Source organism: Castor canadensis, chromosome 6 (genome assembly GCF_047511655.1).
Source record: "Castor canadensis chromosome 6, mCasCan1.hap1v2, whole genome shotgun sequence".
Classification (NCBI taxonomy): Eukaryota; Metazoa; Chordata; class Mammalia; order Rodentia; family Castoridae; genus Castor; species Castor canadensis.
Window position 1 is genome coordinate 148,967,324 of NC_133391.1, and position 21,543 is coordinate 148,988,866.

The 21,543-nt window shown below is 36.2% G+C and overlaps 1 protein-coding gene and 1 pseudogene across 3 annotated transcripts in view; both read left to right on the forward strand.

Annotated features, from left to right (window-relative positions):
• The window catches only part of Zfr (zinc finger RNA binding protein), a 78,117-nt gene extending 60,551 nt beyond the window's left edge, over positions 1-17,566 (forward strand). For 2 of the 3 annotated variants that reach the window (XM_074077654.1, XM_020180524.2), the window contains 4 exons: positions 624-719; positions 10,597-10,708; positions 10,816-10,913; positions 16,048-17,566. In XM_074077654.1, coding sequence (XP_073933755.1) covers positions 624-719; positions 10,597-10,708; positions 10,816-10,913; positions 16,048-16,227 — 486 coding nt within the window. In that variant the 3' untranslated portion in view covers positions 16,228-17,566. Of the gene's footprint in view, positions 1-623; positions 720-10,596; positions 10,709-10,815; positions 10,914-16,047 lie in introns of those variants that run through there. The other variant, XR_012449200.1, reaches the window with a different exon arrangement.
• An 806-nt stretch (positions 17,567-18,372) lies between these two features.
• On the forward strand, positions 18,373-20,559 carry LOC141424221 (UTP--glucose-1-phosphate uridylyltransferase pseudogene; annotated as a pseudogene).
• The last annotated feature ends 984 nt before the right edge of the window (positions 20,560-21,543 follow it).

Here is a 21,543-nt window from a genome sequence, read left to right on the forward strand (position 1 = left end):
TTTGTAGTTTGGGGGTTTTTTTGTTTTTTATTTTTAGTGACTATATTTAAAGTTTACTTGTTTAGGAACACCACATGTTTGTGTATATTCCATAAGGCTGCAGATTAACTTTGCTTTAAATAATGGAATATGTGTTTAAAGCTTTGTGTATAGTTTTAAGGTTTTTTTTCCCTCCTTCTCTAAGTTAATGAGTGTAGGGAGTGAAAGGTGGGGAAGCAGCTGTTTGGTTTAGTGACTTTGCAGTCATGCAAAGGCACAGAAATGAAACCAAACAGATTTCCTTAACCTTTCAGTCCCTAGACAAACTTTTTAGCTCTTTACCTTTTCTTCTAATGTAGGCAGAGTTTTTAAGCTTACTGTTTCAAATGAACACAGGTCAAGGTTCACAGGGGATCAAGAAATATTATTCTTGTATAATCTGTTTACTTTGACCTAAATACTAGCTTTCAAATACTAACTCTGGCATAAAATACTGCTGTAAATGGCAGCTCATTGAATCCAATTTGTGTCATTATTTTTATTTTTATCTGAGCTTCCATTGAACAGTGGTATTTTAACCTTTTTTCATCAAGGGGTATTTTCAGTATTTCTAAGGTTAATTCAGTTGGTTTTTGTGTCTCAAGGCTAGAGCTAATGGTCTGCAGTCCTGTGTGATTATCATACGTATTCTTCGAGACCTTTGTCAGAGAGTTCCAACTTGGTCTGATTTTCCAAGCTGGGTAAGTAGTATATAACTGCATAGTGTAAAAAATAAGCATTTAGAAAGTATTTCTGCAGTTACTTTTTGTTTTTCAGCCTTTTTTTTTTTTTCTTTTTTCTTTTTTCTTTTTTCCCATTTATATGCAGGGCTTTTGTTAATTGTTGTTGTTGTTGTCTTCCCCGCCCCCCACCCTTCAGAATTTACTAGTGAAATAATTAGACTGCTGGGCACCAGTGACTCACACCTGTAATCCTAGCTACTTGGGAGGCTGAGATCAGGAGGATTGTGGTTTGAGGCCAGCCTGGACATATAGTTTGCGAGACTCCATCTCAAAATAACTAGATCAAAATGGACTTGAGGCATGGCTCAGATGGTAGAGTGCCTGCTTTGCAAGCATGAAGACCTGAGTTCAAACCAAGTCCTACTGGAAAAAAAAAACAAAAAAAACTTTCATTTGAATTTTCCTTTTCTCTTTTTTTTCTTGCTCTTCTTACAGTGCTTAATAATTTTCTAAAACTATTAAAGCAGTAACTAGTTTACTTTTATATATATATATATAGAGAGAGAGATGTACAAAGAATATTGAAAATGAGTTGCTAAATCCTCTATACAGGGTTCTGTTGGCTTTTTTTTTTGTATAAGGTTGAGAATTTTAAAAATTCAGAGGTACACATTATTCATTAAATGTGCAAAGATAGGAAATTCAGTAATTCAGAATGGTACAAAATAAGTGAAGCCACCTTGTTTATAAGCACATTGTCTTAATACTTTGCATGTTTTCTTTCAGGAAAAAAAAGTGTGTGTGTATCTTTTATATGTTTCTATTTTTAATTTTTTTTGGTGATGCTGGGTATCAATTCCAGGACCTTGCACAAGCACTCCACCACTGAGCTACACCACCCCAACCCTTGTAGGTCTATTTTTATATCCCTCACTATTTAAACCTTTTTGATTCCTAAATAGCAAAAAAGTGAGGTAGGGATTCATTCAAAAAATGAACAGAACCTGTTAGTTTCTTAGTGAAGTTAGTGCAAATTGAATAGTCAAGGTTTCTTTTTGTTTGTTTTCTAACAGGATCATGCTATTATTTATACCCCGTTTGCATGTTTCTTAACAAAATGTGTTGTGGGGCTCTTTGAAAAGGCAGCCATCTACCTCTTCTGCATTTACTGTATGGTAGTCCCTTTATATATAATACCATTTTTTATTTAACTAGTATCCATTTATTGGACATTAAGATGGTTTTCGGTCAGCTATTCAATCCTCATCATCTATGTTATTGTCAAGTTTTTGGGGATGGAATAAACTGCCAGGACTGAAATCCCAAGATTAAAGAATAATGCTAATTGTTTGCCAGGAAGGTGGATAATTTATAATTTCACAAAAAAATTGGGCGAATTTGTTCACCATCCCTAGATCTGCGATATCATATTTTGTAATGGTTAGCAATATTATAGGTAAGATGTAATACCTCATTTTTATGTGCATTTCTTTATTTGAGTGACTATTAGCATTTTAAATGCTAGGGATGGTATGAAGATGTTGTTTTTTAAACTCTTTCCACAATGAAGAAATTGGCCTTTATCTGCATTAAATGATTTTTTCCAGATTTTTTAACATTCTAAGGCTTAAATTTTTTCATCAAATTATATTTTCTAGTTGGGCACAGGTGGCTCATATCTATAATCCTAGCAACTCAGGAGGATCATGGTTCCAGGCCAACCCAGGCAACTAGTTCTTGAGACCCTATCTCAAAAAAGGGGCTGGCGGTAGAGTGTCTTCCTAGCAGGTGTGAAGCTCTGAGTTCAAATCTCAGTGCCACCAAAAAAAAATTGTACAGGTACATACATGTTTAATGTATTTAATACACATCAAAAATTCCTAGAAGAATGTGATCCAACTTACAGTAGTGATTATTAATGAGGAATGGGAGAAATGAAGGATTAGAATAAAAGCCTGTAGTATTTATTTTTTTACCAAGAAAATATATACGTGTGTTTCTTGTATAATTAAAAATTAATTATATACAGAAGCTGGGTATGGTGTTGCATGCCTGTCCTCAACACTCAGGTGAGGGAGGAAAATCTCAAGTTTGAGACCAATCTGGGCTATCTCAGAAAAATAAAACAAAATTATAAGTAGATCAAAAATAAATTGAGCATATACATTTCCAGACAAATTGCTAAATCAGTTCTGTATTTAAATGGTTCAATGCCAACTACTTAGTCCTTAATTGGAGCTTCTCTTTTTCATTTATTGACTGTTTGTATTTTATCATCAAATAGTTTTTAATCACAGAATATCTTCTAAATTTCGTATTTGAGAATATTTGCCCATTAATGAAATGAAACTTTCTTTGTTAAATCAGTTTTTCCTTTTTTCTTTTTTTTTTTTTTCTGTTTGTCCTCCACTTTATTATTTCTGTTAATCCTCTCTATTTGTTGATGTCACTGCATTATCTTCTGGTATTCAGTAGTAGTAAGTTTAAGTCCAGCCTTTTTCTCCAGTCTCCTTAATTCTTTTTTTACCCTGGAGTTTGAGTAGCTTAGTGGCCAGATTTGATTTGGGATCTGTAGTTCATTATCAGTACTTCTCTGAAATTTTTGTCTTTCTGTCCTGCAAATCTGAATTTTTTTAGATGAGGGGTGAAAATTTTTTCTGTTATGTTTGGTTAATGTGATCCTCAATTTTAGGGATACCAGTTACCTGTTCCTGGGTTGCTTTTGTCCAGCTTATCTGTTACTTTTCTATAATTTTATGTATGTGTGTACTGGAGCTTGAATTCAGGGCCAATACTTTGAGTTACTCCACCAACCCTTTTTGTGTTAGGTATTTTCAAGATAGAGTCTCGAGAACTATTTGCCCAAGCCCTCCTGATTAGCTAGTATCTGGTGTGAGCCATTATTGCCCAGCTCTGTTGTTTGTTTGTTTGTTTAGAGGTACTAGGGTTTGAATTCAGGTCCTTGTGATCTGCAGTTGTTTTAATCTTTGTCTCTTTCTTGTGTACTCTGTCTCTTTGGAAATAATTTGGTTTTCAGACCTGTCTTCTTACTTGCTATTTGTTATTCCTTTATAGTGTGATTTTACATCAACTTCTGTATTAGCCCCATAATCTTCTTTTTATCCCAGCTTTGAGCTCTTAATTTTATTGGCTTCATATATTACCACATTCTTCTAGAACTCAAAATAGTAACAGTTTAAATCTTCATTTTCATAAATTCAAAGTCATCCAGAACAGATTTTTTTTTTTTTTACTTTTAATAGATTTCATTTTTTCAGCACTTTTTGCTTCACAGGAAAAATATTTTATGTTTTTATTTCTCATTGATGTGTAGTTACATTTATGGGGTACAGTTTGACATTTCAGTACACATACAGAATGTGTAATGATCAGATCAGGTCATTGGCACATCCTTCACCTCAAACATTTATCATTTCTCGGTGCTGAGAAAATTCAAAGTCTCTGTTAGCTATGTTGAAATACACAATTAGGACTGAGGATATAATTCAGTGATAGAGTACTTGCCTAGCATGTTCTAGGTCCTGGATTTGATCTCCAGCCCCACCAAAAAAGAAAGACAGTTTATTATTAACCATAGTTATCCCGTTGTGCTATGGAAAATGAGAAATAGTTCTGCCTATCCCCTGTACCCATTAATCATCTTCCATCTCCCCTCCCCACCTCACCCCAATATATACTTCCCAGACTCTGTTTGAGATCAACTTTTTAGCTTCCAAAAAAGAGTGAGAACATTCAGTATTTGTTATGCCTAACTTACTTCATTAACATAATGTCCTCCAGTTTCATCGATGTTACTGCAAATAACAGAATAGCATTCTTCTGCATGGCTGTGTAATATTTCACAGTATGTATATACCACACCTTCTTTTTCCAGTTATCTGTAGATAAACTCTCTTTTTTGATACTTCTCCATTTTCATGCCCTATGAGAAATGCTTTTAAGGATTTCTTATGTAAAAAAGTAGGATTTGGCTACTTGTAGCCTTGCTGGGATACATGGGCTGTGCTCCTTCTTGTATGTTACCATGTGATACTCTATGTGAAGTGTATTTTATTGACATACCTTTAGCCTCAGGTTTCAAACCCAGCATGGACCCCTAGTGCCTTTCCTCTTATAAAAATCGCCATATGTTTCCTGAACCTAATCACCATATGCTTTAAGGAACAACTTCATTCTGATGACATGAGAGGGTTTTTGGATATGTGAAGCTAGTTTGAAGTCCTTGTGTTGAGAGTTTACAACCATCTTTGATGTTATCTTTCTCTACTGTTTAATTCTTTGGAAGATTTTACCTTATTCCTTTCTCTTTTTTTTTTTTTTTTTTTTTTTGTGGTACTGGGGTTTGACCTCAGTTTGAACTCAGGCACTCTACCACTTGAGCACTATTTTCTTCTTTAAACTATATTTTAGCCAAATGTGTTTAGTTATTGAAGATAAATAGATGTGAATGATTGTGATTCTTTGGCCTTTTCCTGATTTCTACAAAGGCTTCAGGATTACAACTCTAGTGCGTTTTCTTTGTTTCCTTTCTCTGGTGAGGTGGAAAGTGATCACAAAGGGTTTTTACTTTGAAGAAAATTTCTTGTGCTGGGACTGACTACAACATGACTCATTGTACCTTTCTTCAAATTGGAGGGTTTTGTTCATCCACTTGCCAGTCCCACCCCTACTTTCTATCTGGAGAGTAAGACCTACATGAGAGCTGCCCAAGCAGGATAAGGACTCAACTTCTTGGAAATGTTCTTTTTTCACTGGCCTTTCCTCTGTTTGATTCAAGCTGTTACATTTTTTGTGAACAGCAATAGCATGTGCGTTGTAACATTTCTTAATTGTGTTTTCGAGGTCCAAGAGGTCTTGAGATTTAACTACTATTACTTTAACCCGAATAACTTTTCTTCTTTATGCCCATAAAAGAACTTTGAGATTCTTAGGAACTCCATTATTTTCAGTTTTATTTAGCAGGTATATAATTTGTTTTGAATACATACTCAGCTGTGCTTGCTTTTATGGTCTTCTGTTTACCGTTACAATGAGTATTGCTATGGTATTGTACCTTTCATATTAGTTCCTTTTATCCTGACTCCATGATAATGAAGTAAAGAAAATATAGGTAGAGTTCTTTTGTAAGGTTGGTCTGATGTAAGAATTGCTATAAATATCCACACCTTTCTTAGAATAGAATACTGCTATAATTTACAAAAAGGCATATAATTTTTTGAATATTTTATTTATAAACAATATATTGGAGTGAGTATAGATGAACCTCCAAAGCATGCTAAAATGTAAGACGCAGACAAAAAAGGTCACATATGATTCCATTTAGGTGAAATAATGAGAACAAATAATCCATGGAGACAGACTGTATATCTCTTTGGGGATAGAGAGATTACTGATAGGTAAGGAGTTTTACTTGGGGTGATGGAAATGTTTTAGCACTAGAGAGGTGATGGTTGCACAACATTCTGATTGTACTAAATACTGTTACTCTAAAATAGTTAATTTTATGTTTCAAGTTTTACCTCGAGTTATTTTTCTAAATGATCAAGTCAGATGGTAAAAATTGCTATAATCATACTTTTGACTCAGTTTTGAATTATGTGATTTAACATTACTTTCCACATACTTTATTGGGTTTTCCCAGATGTTCATAAACAATACAGATTTTTTGGTGGTGGTGGCTTATGATAAAAGAGTTCCAAGCTATCAATGGCTAACCAATGAAGTTTTTAAATGCTTGAAAACTGGTAACTTAGAGCAAAGAACTAAAGTTCTCTTAGCTTGCAAATACGTGGATTTTATCATCTCAGTTACTTCAGTATAAAAGAATAATTTAGTTAATTTAGCTATCTCATAATCCCCCCAAAAAATCTGTTTAACTGTAAACAAATCCCCAAAAGCTGTAAGTAAACATTTTTCCCCATAAATCATGACATTTAGGCATATCATACATTTCATTCTATGAAATAGGGTGCTGTGCATACATAATATTAGAAAAAACATTATCTCCTGCAGTTGCACTTAGAAATGCAAATATGTCACGCATGTGTTAGTATTAACAATAGTTATATCTACCTCCAGAACGTGATTTAAGTATATCAGCAATGTTTAATACATGCTAAACTCTCATGGTGAAACTGCTATTAACTACTTAAATCAGAGCCAGTGCTAGAGATTATTTCTAGTCTATTAGAAATATAAACAGCTGTAAAGAATATAAGTGTAATAGTCCTATTTTAAAGCCTTACTACTGACATTTCTGGGTTAAATTTATGCCTTTAGATTTTTGATAGAGCTTGCCAGTTGTGCCTGAAAAAAGATTTCACTGGTTAATGCTCCCACCAATTCCTGTGTTACTATAATCTCTAGTGCTTAAAAAAAAAAAGACCAAACAGACACCCGTGGCTTATGCCTGTAATCGTAGCTACCTTAGGAAGTTAAAATCAGGAGGATCACAGTTTGAGGACACGGGAATAGTTCGTGAAACTACTCCATCTCTAACCAAAAGTAAAATGGACTTAGAGATGTAGTTCAGGCAGTAGAGTGCCTGCTTTGCAAGCACAAAGCCTTGTATTCTAATCCCTGTCCCACCCAGAAAGCTGTTTACTACTGCCAGATTCAGAAATTAATACCAAGGAAACTAATGTCTTCTGTCTGGATTACCTGTTGATGGAAAAATACTTACTAAATATGATACAAAAAATGGTTTGAGTCAGAAAGATCTGGGTTCAAAAGTCAGCTTTGTCACCTAGCTGCATGCACCTTGGGCAAACTACTACCCTCTTACAAGGTTTTGTTTTGTTTTTTAGATCTTTAAAATTTTCTGGTATTATAGCATCTAGTTATGAGAATTAAATGAAATCACACATTTAAAGTGTTTAGTTTCCATGGTGCTTACCATGTGGTAGGAGTTGTTCTTACAGTACTGGAGATGAGAAGGAAAAAATGCACTTCATGAGTGATTTTAATGCAGATATAAGCTGGGGATGGAACTCAGTGGGAGAAAGCTTGCCTAGCATGCACAAGGCCCTGGTTTTGATCCCCAGCACTGCAAAGGAATAAAAAACAAGCAAATATATGATAGTCATAGGTTTTTTGGTTTTGTTTTTGTTTTTTTCTTTTTTGGCATTACTGAGGTTTGAACTCAGGGCCTCACACTTGGTAGGCAGGCATCCTACCACTTGAGCAAGATAGGGTCTTACTTGCTTCAAGCAATGATCCTCCTGATACTCTTTAAATAATTCTAGCCACCAAGATCCTTTGCATTAGGGTCTTAACTGTCATTTCTCTAAAGCACATTTTATGTCTTAATATACTTATTGTGATTATAACTGATTATTAATATTTTTCTCATCATTCTCTAAAAGTATGTAGCAAAAGCCTAAGACTTAATGGATTAAGTTGTGTATTTTATTATTTAACTTGTAATTTTAAGCATATCAAGTTTGAGTTTTTTATTAATACTATTGCCCTTTATTTTATCACTGAATCGTCAGCATTCTTGTATTCTTTCTAAAAGTTTTCTATTTCATAAACATTTAGTATTTACTATATGCTGGCAACTTAGACTAGACATGGGGGTTGAAGATGAATAACACTGATCTTTTCCTCGAGGATTTTACACTGTCTTTCGGACATAGAACTTTATAGATGACTAAAGGTCATGCCTTAAAACACTAAAACCTTTAAAAGACAATTTTAAAAATATCTTATGGCTGGTGGCATGATAGTCAGTTGAGCACCTGACTATCTTCTGAGTCCTTTAATAAACTGAACTATCATAAATTTTTTTCAATGTGATTTACATTATGAACTTTTTTTTTTTTTTTTTTTGCACTGGGGTTTGAACTTAGGGCCTCACACTTTCTAGACAGGTGCTCTTACCACTTGAGCCAGTATGCCAGCTGAACATCCTCATTTTCAAAGTTTGTTTTGGTTTTGGTTTTTTTGTTTGTGTGATTTTTCTTAGATGAGTGCCAATGGCTCATGCCTAGAAATCCTAGCTACTTGGGAGGCTGAAGTCAGGAAAATTGAGATTCAAGGCCAGCTTGGGGGTGGAGGGAAAGTGAGACCCGATCTCAAAAATTAACCACAGAAAAAATGACTGGAGGTAGTAGCTCAAGTGGGTAGAGTATCTGCCTAGCAAGCACAAAGCCTTGAGTTCTACAATTAAAAAATTTTTCCCTTTTGTTTCTCATACTTCTGGTTGTCATTTTTCACAGCTGTCAATGTGCTGTGTTTCTATAAATTCCATCTCTCCTTTGATGGGGGGTGTACTGGGGTTTGAACTCAGGGCCTCATTCTTGCTAGGCATTTGATTCACTCCACCAGCCCTCCATCTCTTAAAATGTATTCCTAGCCAGGTGCCAGTGGCTCACACCTGTAATCCTAGCTATTTAGGAGGCAGAGATCAGGAGAATCTTGGTTCAGGGCCAGCCTGAGCCCAAAAAAAAAAAAAAAAGTGAGATTCTGTCTGAAAAATACACAACACAAAAAGGGGTGGCAGAGCACCTATTCTTACCATCATGAGACCCTGAATTCAGTACTGCCAATTAAGAAAAAAAAGTATTCCTAATTTGTTTGGGACTACAATCTCCATGTGCCTAAACTTTTTAGAATTAGTCTTTAGAGTTGCTGAGTATTGGCCTTGGAGTAAATAGGTGAACATAGTTGTTTTGTTTTTTTTTTTTTACCTCTGATGAAGTCTGTGAACGTTATAGATGTATAACTAAACAAGAATTTTTCCACTTCTGAACCATCTTAAGGATTTCACTGCCCGAATTTCGTAGTTTCTTTGAATTGCTTTTGATGATCTTACTTAAAATTTAAATAAAAGCTACAACATGGATGAACCCTAAGGATTATTCTAAGTGAAGGAAGCCAGTCTTTATATGGTTCCATTTGTATGAAATGTCCAGAGTAGGCAAATCTATAGAAGGTTTTTAATGTTAAATTTTTTTGGGCAGTACTGGGGCTTGAACTCAGGGTGTTACATTTGCTGTACTTTACTAAGTAGGTGCTTTTATCACTTGAGCCACTCCACCAACCCTCAAATCTGTAGAAGTTTAAAGCAGTTTGGCAGTTGCCAAGGTTGGAGAGAAGGGGGAAGGAAGAAATATAACTGCTGATGAGTATATGGTTTCTTTTTGGGGTGATGAAAATGATGAATTAGATAGTGGATTAACTTTTTAAGTAAACTAAATTGTGTACTTTAAAAGAGTGAATCTTATATAACTTACAAAACCTTTTAATGTTTTAAATAAGAACAAATTTTTCTAATAAGAGAAGAATAAGAACTCCCTGGCATATCAATATGTAGATATCAGAGAACAAATGTATGTGAGACTAAATATCTAAAGAACAAAAGCTATCATTTTTTATGGTATGGTAGTAATTTTTTTTAAATGTATTTTATTTTTCTTCATGAAACAAATTTTTAAAATCTTTTCAGAATGTAAATTTTATATTGCCTTAATTTTTCTTTCTTTGGTTTTTTGAGACATAGTCTCACTATGTAGCCCAGAGTGGCTTTGAACTTGCAGTCCTTCTGCTTCGGCCTCCGAAGTGCTAGGATTAAAGACATGCACTACCACAAGCAGTTTATTGCCTTAATTTTTTCTTTTCTTCTTGTTTTCTGTTTTTGTTTGATTGGTTGGTTGGGTGGTTTGGGTTTTTTTGGGCAGAATCTTGCTATGTTACACCTTGAACTCCTAGACTCAAGCAGTCTTCCTGCTTCAGCCTCCAAGTAGCTGGTTTTATACATATGCATCACCAACCCTTTGTTTTTGTTTCTTGATACTGACTTGCTCAATCTAATTTTTTACTCTAATACTTGGTCTTTAAGCTATCACACACATTTTTTGGTTTTTATTCTTAGGCTATGGAGCTGCTAGTAGAAAAAGCCATTAGTAGTGCTTCTAGTCCTCAGAGTCCTGGGGATGCCTTGAGAAGAGTATTTGAATGCATTTCTTCAGGGATTATTCTTAAAGGTAAGTTTTATTTTGTTTTTAATAAAATTACATTTGTTTGATTTGTAAGGACTCTGCTTTTACAAATGGATAATGCTGCTCTTATCTCCCTGTGGTGATTATTGTAGGTAGCCCTGGACTTCTGGATCCTTGTGAAAAAGATCCCTTTGATACCTTGGCAACAATGACTGACCAACAACGTGAAGACATTACATCCAGTGCACAGGTAATAGAATTCTCTAATCCCAAAACTTTGTTAGATAACTGATTTTAAGGAGTTTTTTGTGGGAGAGGGGAGCAGATGTTGTTTCTATTTCTTTTTTTAAAATATTTTTAAACAAAGATTATATAATCATTCTTCTTCTTTAGAAAGAAAGCCTTTAGAGAGGATATTAAAAGGTTTACCTTGAGCTTGAAGGGTGGCTCAAGTGGTACAGTGCCTGTCTAGCATGTTAGGAATAGTATCATCATGATCAGTTATCCTATTGGAACAATAATGATGGTGAAGAAAAATGAGAACCTGATGAATAAATTCTTAAAATGACTGTAGTTATTATAGCTGTCTTTTATGATTCCAGAAATGTTGTGAGTAGAGAAGAAAAGACCTACTAGCTGTGAGCGATAATAATCCACTCTAAGGTGATAAGAGTTTTAGACTTAACGTCTTGGTTTGTTGCCTCTATTGGCAAGAATAATTTGGGATTTGAAAAATGTCAGAATGAAGTTACTAACACCAGAAAGGGTATGGAGGTGAAAAGACTGCAGTATTATAACATCACAGTTATCTTATAGACTTACAAGCTGACCAGTTATTATATATTAGGTAGTTTTGGTTTTGGGTTTTTTTTGGCTTAATTTTCTAGAAAAGCAGAAACTAGTTATAAATTTAAGGCAAAGAAAGTTTGAAATTAGGTATTTGAAAACTTCATAATTTAAAAAAAGTTTTTTAAAGTTATCTTGAAGAAAATGGTCTAGTTTTAGGATGTAGTTTACAATGCTTCACTAAAAGTGAGGAGTTACAGACTTGATAAATTTGTTTACATAACATTCATGGAATTATAGTTACAAAGATGAAGGACAGATTAGTGATTCCTAAAAGTTAGGGATCGAGAAAGGGAATGGTGTGGCTTTAAAGGGAGTATTGTGGGAGTGGTTACACAATGCAAAGGTTCATGTGGTAAAAATCTCCTCTGGTTGTACATGTACTCTCCCATAACTGCGTATAAAACTGATGGACCCTGAATAAGCTCTATAGTGTACCAGTGTCTGTTTCTGGGCAGCCTATAATGCCTGTGCTTGTGTTTTTCTTCCTTTGTCTCTGTCTGGGACTTTACCTTCTTGTATTCCTATATTTATCATTTCTCCAGTAATCTGCTTTTGTCTGTTTCCTTTTGAGGCTGGGTTTGGTTGTGTTGCCCAGAATGACCTGGAATACATCATTCTCCTCAGCCTCCAGTGATCCTTTTTTCAAAAGTTGCTTCTGCCAAATGGAGCCTTTGTCATTTCTTCAAATTCCTTCCTATAGGTATACATAAGCCAACACACAACTTTAAAAATTAACATTTATAGGGCCAATCTCCCTTCCCCCTTCCCCCCCCCCCACACGTCCCTCAGAGGAAATGGATTACAAATTGAACTCTAATGGACTAAGAGTGTAGCTTAGAAGTAGAACACTTGACTAGGATGCACAAGGTCCTGGGTTCATCTCCAGCACTGCAAAAATAAAATAAAATCTAAAGTAAACCTTAACTCCTCCTCAGTAGTGTTAAAAATCCCAAGATGTCTTTGTATGGCAATAATTTATGTCAATCCTTGAATTTTGTTGGCTGCTAAATAATGGTCAATTATGTATCAAAATTCTCTTATATCAAACATTAGAAATACATACAAACCACAAGTAGAAAGGAGATTTATATTGTATTCACTTGTGCCTCAAATGTTGTCTTGGTTTTTCTTGGAATAATCTTCCCTTGAGAGTAATAGTGAGGAGAAATAACCCTGTGGTATAAATATACTAACATTCATTATTATATACTAGATGTCTTTGTTTTCTGTTAATGCAGAGAAAAACATTTTATTATCTTTGACAAGGATCTATTATAAGGATATGTTGGTGAAAAATTAATAAATTATGAGGTGGAGTTGTGACTCAAGTGGTAGAGCACCTGCCTAGCTATTGTACAACCACCCTGAGTTCACCAAGAAAAGAAAAGACACACAAAAAAAGAATAATTTATTATAAGTATTCCTAGTTCTTACCTCATGAAGTTAGCATGCTTATAGCATAAATGAGATGAAGAAGCATCCTATACTGGCAAAAATCCCTAATAATTATAGACTGAGATGAATTTTTTATACCAAGTCCTGACCACACATGATTTTGGAACTTTCAGGATTTGAAAAATAGATATGTGAGGCAAAGTTCTAAGGAACTGGAATTATCTAATCTGGGAACAAAGTTTTAGGCTAGTAAATTCTCACATGGATCATAGTGAACACTAATTTCTGTATCTCAGTTGAAGAAAATAAACAGATTTAAAATAGTTTAACTGGCACTGGTGTCTCAGGCCTGTAATCCTAGCTACTTGGGAGGCTGAGACCATGGTTCAAGGCCAGTACAAAGAAAAAGTTATCAACATCCCATCTCAACCAATAGCTGGGCACAGTAGCGTGAGCCTGTCATACTAAGCTATGCAATGAGATCAAGAGGATCAGCCCCAGCAAAAAAACAAAACCCCATCTCAGTGGGAAAGGATGAGTGTGGTGGTTCAGGCCTGTCATCCCAGTAATGGCAGGAAGCATAAAATAGGAAGATCATGGTCCAGGCTGCCCTAGGCAAAATCTAGACCCAGCTCCAAAATAACCAGAACAGAAAGGGCTTAGAGGCATGACTACAGCTATATAGTACCTGCCTAGAAAGCAAGAAGCCCTGAGTTCAAACCCCAGTGCTGCCATAAAAGCAGCCACTTTAAAAAATAGTGTAGCAGTTCCTCAAATAATTAACATAGCCATATGCCTTGTCAGTTCTTTTGATTCCTAATTATAAACTCAAGTGAACAAAAAAAATACGTGCATAGAAAAACTTGTCCACAAATGTTCACAGCAGCAATAAGCATAGTAACCAAACAGAAACAACCTAAATGTACATCAAGTGATGAATAGATGGATAAACATAGTATTTTAGTAGTATATAATATAGACAGTAGAATATTACTCAATCATTAAAAGTATTGAAGTACTGATAACATAACTATAATATGTATGAACCTTGAAAGTCTTACACTAGTGAATGAAGTGAGACACCAAAAGCCACATACGTATGATTCCCTTGTTTGTGTGTATGTATGCTTTGGCTTGGGTTTTGGGGGTTTTGTTTGTGTTTTTGTGTGTGTGTATGGGGTTTGAACTCAGGGCTGTGCTTATTAGGCAGGCACTCTATAGTTTGAGTAATACCTCCTGCCCTTCTTGCTCTGGTTATTTTAGAGATAGGTTCTGGCCTTTTACCCAGGCCAGCTTGGAGGTATCAGGTGTGTGCCATCACACCCAGGTTTTTTTTTGTTGAGCTGGGGATCCTATGAAGAGTTTTTGCCTGGGCTAACCTGGAATCTTGATACTCCCAATCTCAGCCTCCTGCTTAGGCATGAACCCCCACCACCTGGTTGAAAATGGCATTTCTTTTTTCCATTTTTGCCGTACTGGGGATTAAAACAAGGGCCTCAGTGAGAGCACTACCACTTGGGCCATGACCCCAGCCCTGGGGTTTTTTGTTTTGTTCTGTTTGTTTTTTTGAGATAGGGTCGCACTAACTTTGCCCAGGCTGGTGTCATACATGCAGTCCTCCTGCCTCCATCTTCCAAGCATCTGGCACCACCCCACCCAGCTGACGTTTCTTTTTGTAGTAATGAAAATGTCATGGAATTAATTTAACAGCTTTGTAAGTATACTAAAAACCACTGAATTGTACTCTTTAAAAGACTTGAGATCCCAGAATGGTGGTACACGCCTGTATTCCCAGCACTTAGAAGGTTGAGGTAGGAGAATCATGAATTTAACACCACTCTGATTTCAAAGACCATGTATATCGAGACTGTGCCTCAGAAGGGTAGGGTGGGGGATCTTGAATCTTGGGCCTGGGGTATAGCTCAGTGATAGAGTGTTATCTAGCATGCTTGATGCCCTGGGGTTTGGTTCCCAGCACTTGCCCAAAAGAGGAGGGGGAATGGGAGTCTTAATAGATGCAAAATGTAGCTCAATTTTTAAAAACAGTAAATCGTAAAAAAATTGTCAGTATCTACCAGTTTTACATGTTCAGCAGTTCCACTGCTAAAAGTTCATTCTGCAGAACTTGTCACGTAAGTGTACAGAAATATCTTCATACAGGCATGCACTATAGCACAGTAAGAAGCCTAATGTTCACCAATAGACTAGCCCAAACAATGTATGCACATATGAATAAAGAAAAAAAAAGAAAATTAAATAAGTTTAGTACATCACATGAGTATAATTGCAGTTCCTAGGCTACCAAATGCATAGAGATGTCATCACCAATCACTATGAAAGCAGGTAGCTCCTATTTTATTTCATTATTCCACATCCTGCTTGTTTCCTTAATGTCACTTATCGTAAGTGGCATTTTAGCTTTTCATGTGTCATCTTCACCAACTGGCAAGCTGCCTGAAAGCAGAAATGTTGCTTAGCATTTGTACTCTAGCAAAGTGCTTCCTGAGGTATCTGTTAAATGAGCCAAGCATGAATGGATGGTTGAATGGGAGGGAAAAGTGAAGACACGTGATCCTTTTTTAGAGCCAAGGGAGTATGTTTCTGCAGCGTATGCCTGAAGTCTGTGCATGTGGGTACCTGAGGAAAAGTATGTGCGGATGGGCTATTTCAAAGACAGACACTTTCTTTTCCTATAGTTTCAGGGTAGTGTTTGTGTGTGACTTTTTTCAATGAATATAATACTAAATTTATTTTAAAATTTAGTCTTTTAACACTTTCAAAAACAATTTAGCATGACACACAGAAAGGCCTGTATTATGAGAACATAAAGATTTCAGTTCTGATTAATTAGTTGCAAAACTAATTTGTTAAAGGTGTTTCTTTCATTAAATGTGCTTAATAAGAATTAATCTTGTGCCGGGTGTCAGTGGTGTGTGTGCCCATAATCCTAGCTACTCAGGAGGATCCTGGGCAAATGGTTCATGAGACCCTATCTCAAAAAAAAAAACATCACAAAAAAAGACTGGTGGAGTGGCTTAAGGCGTAGGCCCTGAGTTCAAGCCCCAGTACCTCAAAAAAAAAAAAAGAATTAATCCTTCAGTTTTTAAATTAACTCTCTATTTTGATTGTGTTTCTTGCAGTTTGCATTGAGACTCCTTGCATTCCGCCAGATACACAAAGTTCTGGGCATGGATCCATTGCCCCAGATGAGCCAGCGCTTTAACATCCACAGCAACAGGAAACGAAGAAGGGACAGTGACGGAGTGGATGGATTTGAAGCTGAGGGGAAAAAAGACAAAAAAGATTATGATAACTTTTAAAAAGTTTGTGTAAATCTTCAGTGTTAGGTGCCGGTTTGTTGGTTGTTTTCCATTCAGAATAATGTCTACTTTGAAAAACTCATCAAGAATTTAAAGAATTTCATGGAAGAACCAAGTTTTTCTATGACATTATAAACTTAATGTACAGTGTTAGGTATTATATGAATGGAAAGACACCCCCCCAAAAAAAATTGTGCTCCAACTAGGGGATAAACAGTGGTTCCAATTTTTTTCCCTTTATTTTGATTTAACTTACTGGTTGCCCTAGTTTCCTATATTTTTGTGTCTTTTATTAACTAGTGTATTGTCATATTAAATCTTTACTGTATTTAATGCAGGATTTGTGCTTCAGTTACTCTGTGTATTTTGATACTTTTATTTAGAGGTTTTGTTTGCTTTTTGACACTAGCTGTAAGTTCCTTTGTGTTCTAGATGATACCCTTTACCCCTTAATATTTTACAGCAGTACGTTTTTTTGTAACGTGAAACTGCAGAATTTTTTCCTTTTGTTACTCTGTATGTGAAGGATTACAAAACAAAAAGTTATCCTGCCATTTGAGTGCTCAGAACTGAATGTTTCTGCAGATCTTGTGGCATTTGTCTCTCTAGTGTGATATATAAAGGTGTAATTAAGACAGATTTCTGTTAATCTAATCAAGTTTGCTGTTAGTTGTGCATTAGCAGTATAAAAGCTAATATATACTATATGGTCTTGCAACAGTTTTAAAGCCTCCACATAATTGATAATAAAAATGCATGACATTTTTGTTTTTAATAGACTTTTAAAATTATAATTTTAGGTTTAACACGTAGATCTTTGTACAGTTGACTTTTTGACATAGCAAGGCCAAAAATAACTTTCTGAATATTTTTTTTCTTCTGTATAAGTGGAAAGGGCGTTTTTCACATATAAGTGGGCTATTATTTTCAAAAGAACTTTATCATTGTGTAACTAACAACAATAACTAGCCCTTAATTATGGTGACAGTTCCTTATTGGCGTGTGTGAGATTAATTTAGCAACTATTACAGTATAACACAGTTGAATGATTCCCCCACACACATACCCATCACCCAGATAATTTATAGGTCTGTTAACAGGCTGATAAAGTATTACTGATAAAAAAAAATTAAGAATATCTAAGGAAAAAACAGAAATTTATTTGGTGTGGCCATCTTACATGCTTATGTCTCCTACAAGAAACTTAATATTATAGCAGTGGTGTAATGAAAAGTTACACCTTACTGTTGATGTACGTATGCTCTGGTATACAAATGTCATTTTGTTGTCACAGCACTACAATGAAATACATAAATAAAAAGTTAAATTCATACAATGACTTATGTATGTTACAATTGTTACTATAAATACACTTGCTTTGAAATGACTTAAACTTCAGTAAAACCATATTTGAATTTATTGGGTACTACATATTGTTACTCTTGACAAATGTTTGTTGCCTAAGCACATAATTCCAGAAAATTTTGTAATTCACCATGTTGGTTCAGTTTTTTTCTAGAATCAGAATCTTTCCCCAAGACTCTTAAGAGTACACTGGGGTAATAGAAGTCTATCAGATTTTTCTCCCAAATCTGCCCCATACTATCTGTATATCTTTGGCAAGCCTTTTTACATTTTTATCCTTTTAACCTAAAATTATTCACACCAGGCACCTGTGGTACATGCCTGTAATCCTAGCAACTCAGGAGGCAGAGATCAGGAGGATCATGATTTAAAGCCAGCCCTGGGCATAATAGTTCACATGGCCCTGTCTGGAAAATACCCAACACAAAACGGCTAGCAGAGTGGCTCAAGTTGTAGCACTTCTGCCTAGCATGTGCAAGACCCTTAGTTCAAACCCCAAGTGCCACCAATAAATAAGTGAATAAATAAATAATTCTTTGAGTATTTAGTCACCCAGTAAAATTTTAGAATTATTTCTGTTCTGTTTTCTTCTCACAGTTATTTTTAAAAAGGATGGGAATTAACTTTTAATCATATGCTGGATAACAGACACCATGCTAGGTCTTTTCACATATCTTCCCACTTAAAATCACTCATAATACTCATAACAGGAGGGGGAGGGGAAGCGTTTGGGAGAAAGTGGGGATTGGGATGTCAGGAGCCAGCACACTGGTGGGCAGAGGGGTTCAGAAGCTGGGCTGCAGCTGCTGGCGGAGGGCCCAAGGTGTGCATGTGTGAGGGAAGAGAGGGGGAGAGGTGACATTTTCTCAGCCTGCGAGCCTTCTTCCCGGCGCACCATAAACGCCCCCAATTTCCCAGCTGCTAAGGGAAGAGAGGAAGATCTTAGCAAAGCAATGTCTCAAGATGGTGCTTCTCAGTTCCAAGAAGTCATTTGGCAAGAGCTGGAATTATCTGTGAAGAAGTAATTAGAAAAAATACCACAACACCCTCACATGAGTTTGAGCACACTAAAAAAGATCTTGATGGATTTCAGAAGCTATTTCATAGATTTTTGCAAGAAAAGGGACCATCTGTGGATTGGGGGAAAATACAGAGGCCTCCAGATGATTTGATTCAACCCTATGAAAAAAAGGCCAGAGGCTGGTGGTGGTGAAACTCAGTGGTGGTTTGGGAGCCAGCATGGGCTACAAAGGCCCCAGAGGTCTGATTGGTGTGAGGAGTGAGAATACCGTTTTGGATCTGACTGTTAGCAAAATGAACATTTGAACAAAACCTACAATACAGATGTTCCTCTTGTTTTAACGAACTCAACACGGATGAATATACACAAAAGATGCAGAAATTTAATGATCATTGTGTGAAAATCTACACTTTCAATCAAAGCAGGTACCCAAGGATTAATAAAGAATCCTTACTTCCTGTAGCAAAGGATGTGTCTTTCTCAGGGGAAAATACAGAAGCTTGGTACCCTCCAGGTCATCGTGACACCTATGCCACTTTCTACAGCTCTGGTTTGCTCCATACCTTTCTAGGAGAAGGAAAAGAGTATATTTTTGTATCTAACATAGATAATCTGGGTGCCATAGTGGATCTTTATATTCTTAGTCATCTAATGAACCCACCCAATGGGAAACGCTGTGAATTTGTCATAGAAGTCACAAACAAAACACGTGCAGATGTGAAGGGTGGGACACTCGGTATGAAGGCGAACTGACTGGTGGACATCACGTGCCAAAAGCACACGATGAGTTCAAGTCTGTATCAAAATTTAAAATACTTAACCTATGGATTTCTCTTGCAGCAGTTAAAAGACTGCAGGAACAGAATGCCATTGACATGGAAATCATTGTGAATCCAAAGACTTTGGATGGAGGCCTGAATGTTATTCAGTTAGAAACTGCAGTTGGAGCTGCAATTAAAAGTTTGGAGAATTCTTTAGGTATCGTTGTTCCCAGGAGTCATTTTCTGCCTGTCAAGACCACATCAGACCTCTTGCTGGTGATGTCAAACCTATGTAGCCTTAATGCAGGATCTTTGACCATGAGTGAAAAGCGGGAATTTCCTACCATGCCCTTGGTTAAATTAGGCAGTTCTTTTACAAAGGTATGGAACTATAAAGATAAGTAAAGATATGCTCGTCAGTCTGCAAAAAACTGAAACTAGATCCATGTTTATCACCCTATACCAATATTAACTCAAAATGGATCAAGGACCTTAATATCAGACCCCAAACTCTAAAGTTGATACAGGAAAGAGTAGGAAATACTCTGGAGTTAGTAGGTATAGGTAAGAACTTTCTCAATGGAACCCCAGCAGCACAGCAACTAAGAGATAGCATAGATAAATGGGACCTCGTAAAACTAAAAAGCTTCTGTTCATCAAAAGAAATGGTCTCTAAACTGAAGAGAACACCCACAGAGTGGGAGAAAATATTTGCCAACTATACATCAGACAAAGGACTGATAACCAGAATATATAGGGAACTTAAAAAACTAAATTCTCCCAAAACTAATGAACCAATAAAGAAATGGGCAAGTGAACTAAACAGAACTTTCTCAAAAGAAGAAATTCAAATGGCCAGAAAACACATGAAAAAATGCTCACCATCTCTAGCAATAAAGGAAATGCAAATTAAAACCACACTAAGATTCCACCTCACCCCTGTTAGAATAGCCATCATCAGCAACGCCACCAACAACAGGTGTTGGCGAGGATGCGGGGAAAAAGGAACCCTCTTACACTGTTGGTGGAAATGTAGACTAGTACAACCACTCTGGAAAAAAAATTTCGGTGCTTCTTAAAAATCTAAACATAGATCTGCCATATGATCCAGCAATATCACTCTTGGGGATATACCCAAAAGACTGTGACACAGGTTACTCCAAAGGCACTTGCACACCCATGTTTATTGCAGCACTGTTCACAATAGCCAAGTTATGGAAACAGCCAAAATGCCGCACCACTGATGAATGGATTAAGAAAATGTGGTATCTATACACAATGGAATACTACTCAGCCATGAAAAAGAATGAAATGTTATCATTCGCAAGTAAATGGATGGAACTGGAGAACATCATTCTGAGTGAGGTTAGCCTGACCCAAAAGACCAAAAATCATATGTTCTCCCTCATATGTGGACATTAGATCAAGGGCAAACACAAGGGGATTGGACTTTGATCACATTATGGGGTGAGAACACACAAGGGGGGTATGAGGATAGGAAAGAAACCCCCCCCAAAAAAAGAGCATTTTATGTCCTCAATGCAAAGGAACTAATGCAGAAACTTTAAAGCGACAGAGGCCAATAGGAGAAGGGACCAGGATCTAGAGAAAAGGTTAGATCAAAAAGAATTAACCTAGAAGGTAACACCCACGCACAGGAAATCAATGTGAGTCAATGCCCTGTATAGCTATCCTTATCTCAACCAGCAAAAACCCTTGTTCCTTCCTATTATTGCTTATACTCTCTCTACAACAAAATTAGAAATAAGGGCAAAATAGTTTCTGCCTGGTAGCAAGGGGGTGGTGGGGGGAGAGGAAGGGTGAGGTAAGGGACGGGATGGAGGGGAAGGTGGAGAAATGACCCAAACATTGTATGCATATATGAATAAAAGAAATTTTAAAAAATTTTTAAAAGATACGCTTGTGAATTGGAAAAAAAAATTACTCATAACAAAGCTAGGGTCATAGCTCAGTAGTAGAGCACTTGCTTAGTAGCAAGAAGGTCCTGGCTTTAATCCCCAGCGCCACAAAATGAAAATATCCATAATAATAAGCAAAGGTGCCGTATTGCTTATTTTCTAGGTGAGGAAACTGAGGTCCAGAGTGGCTAAAGAGGATACATCTTTGTTTATGTCTATATTTAAGTGATAATTGAGACCCAAGTTTCAA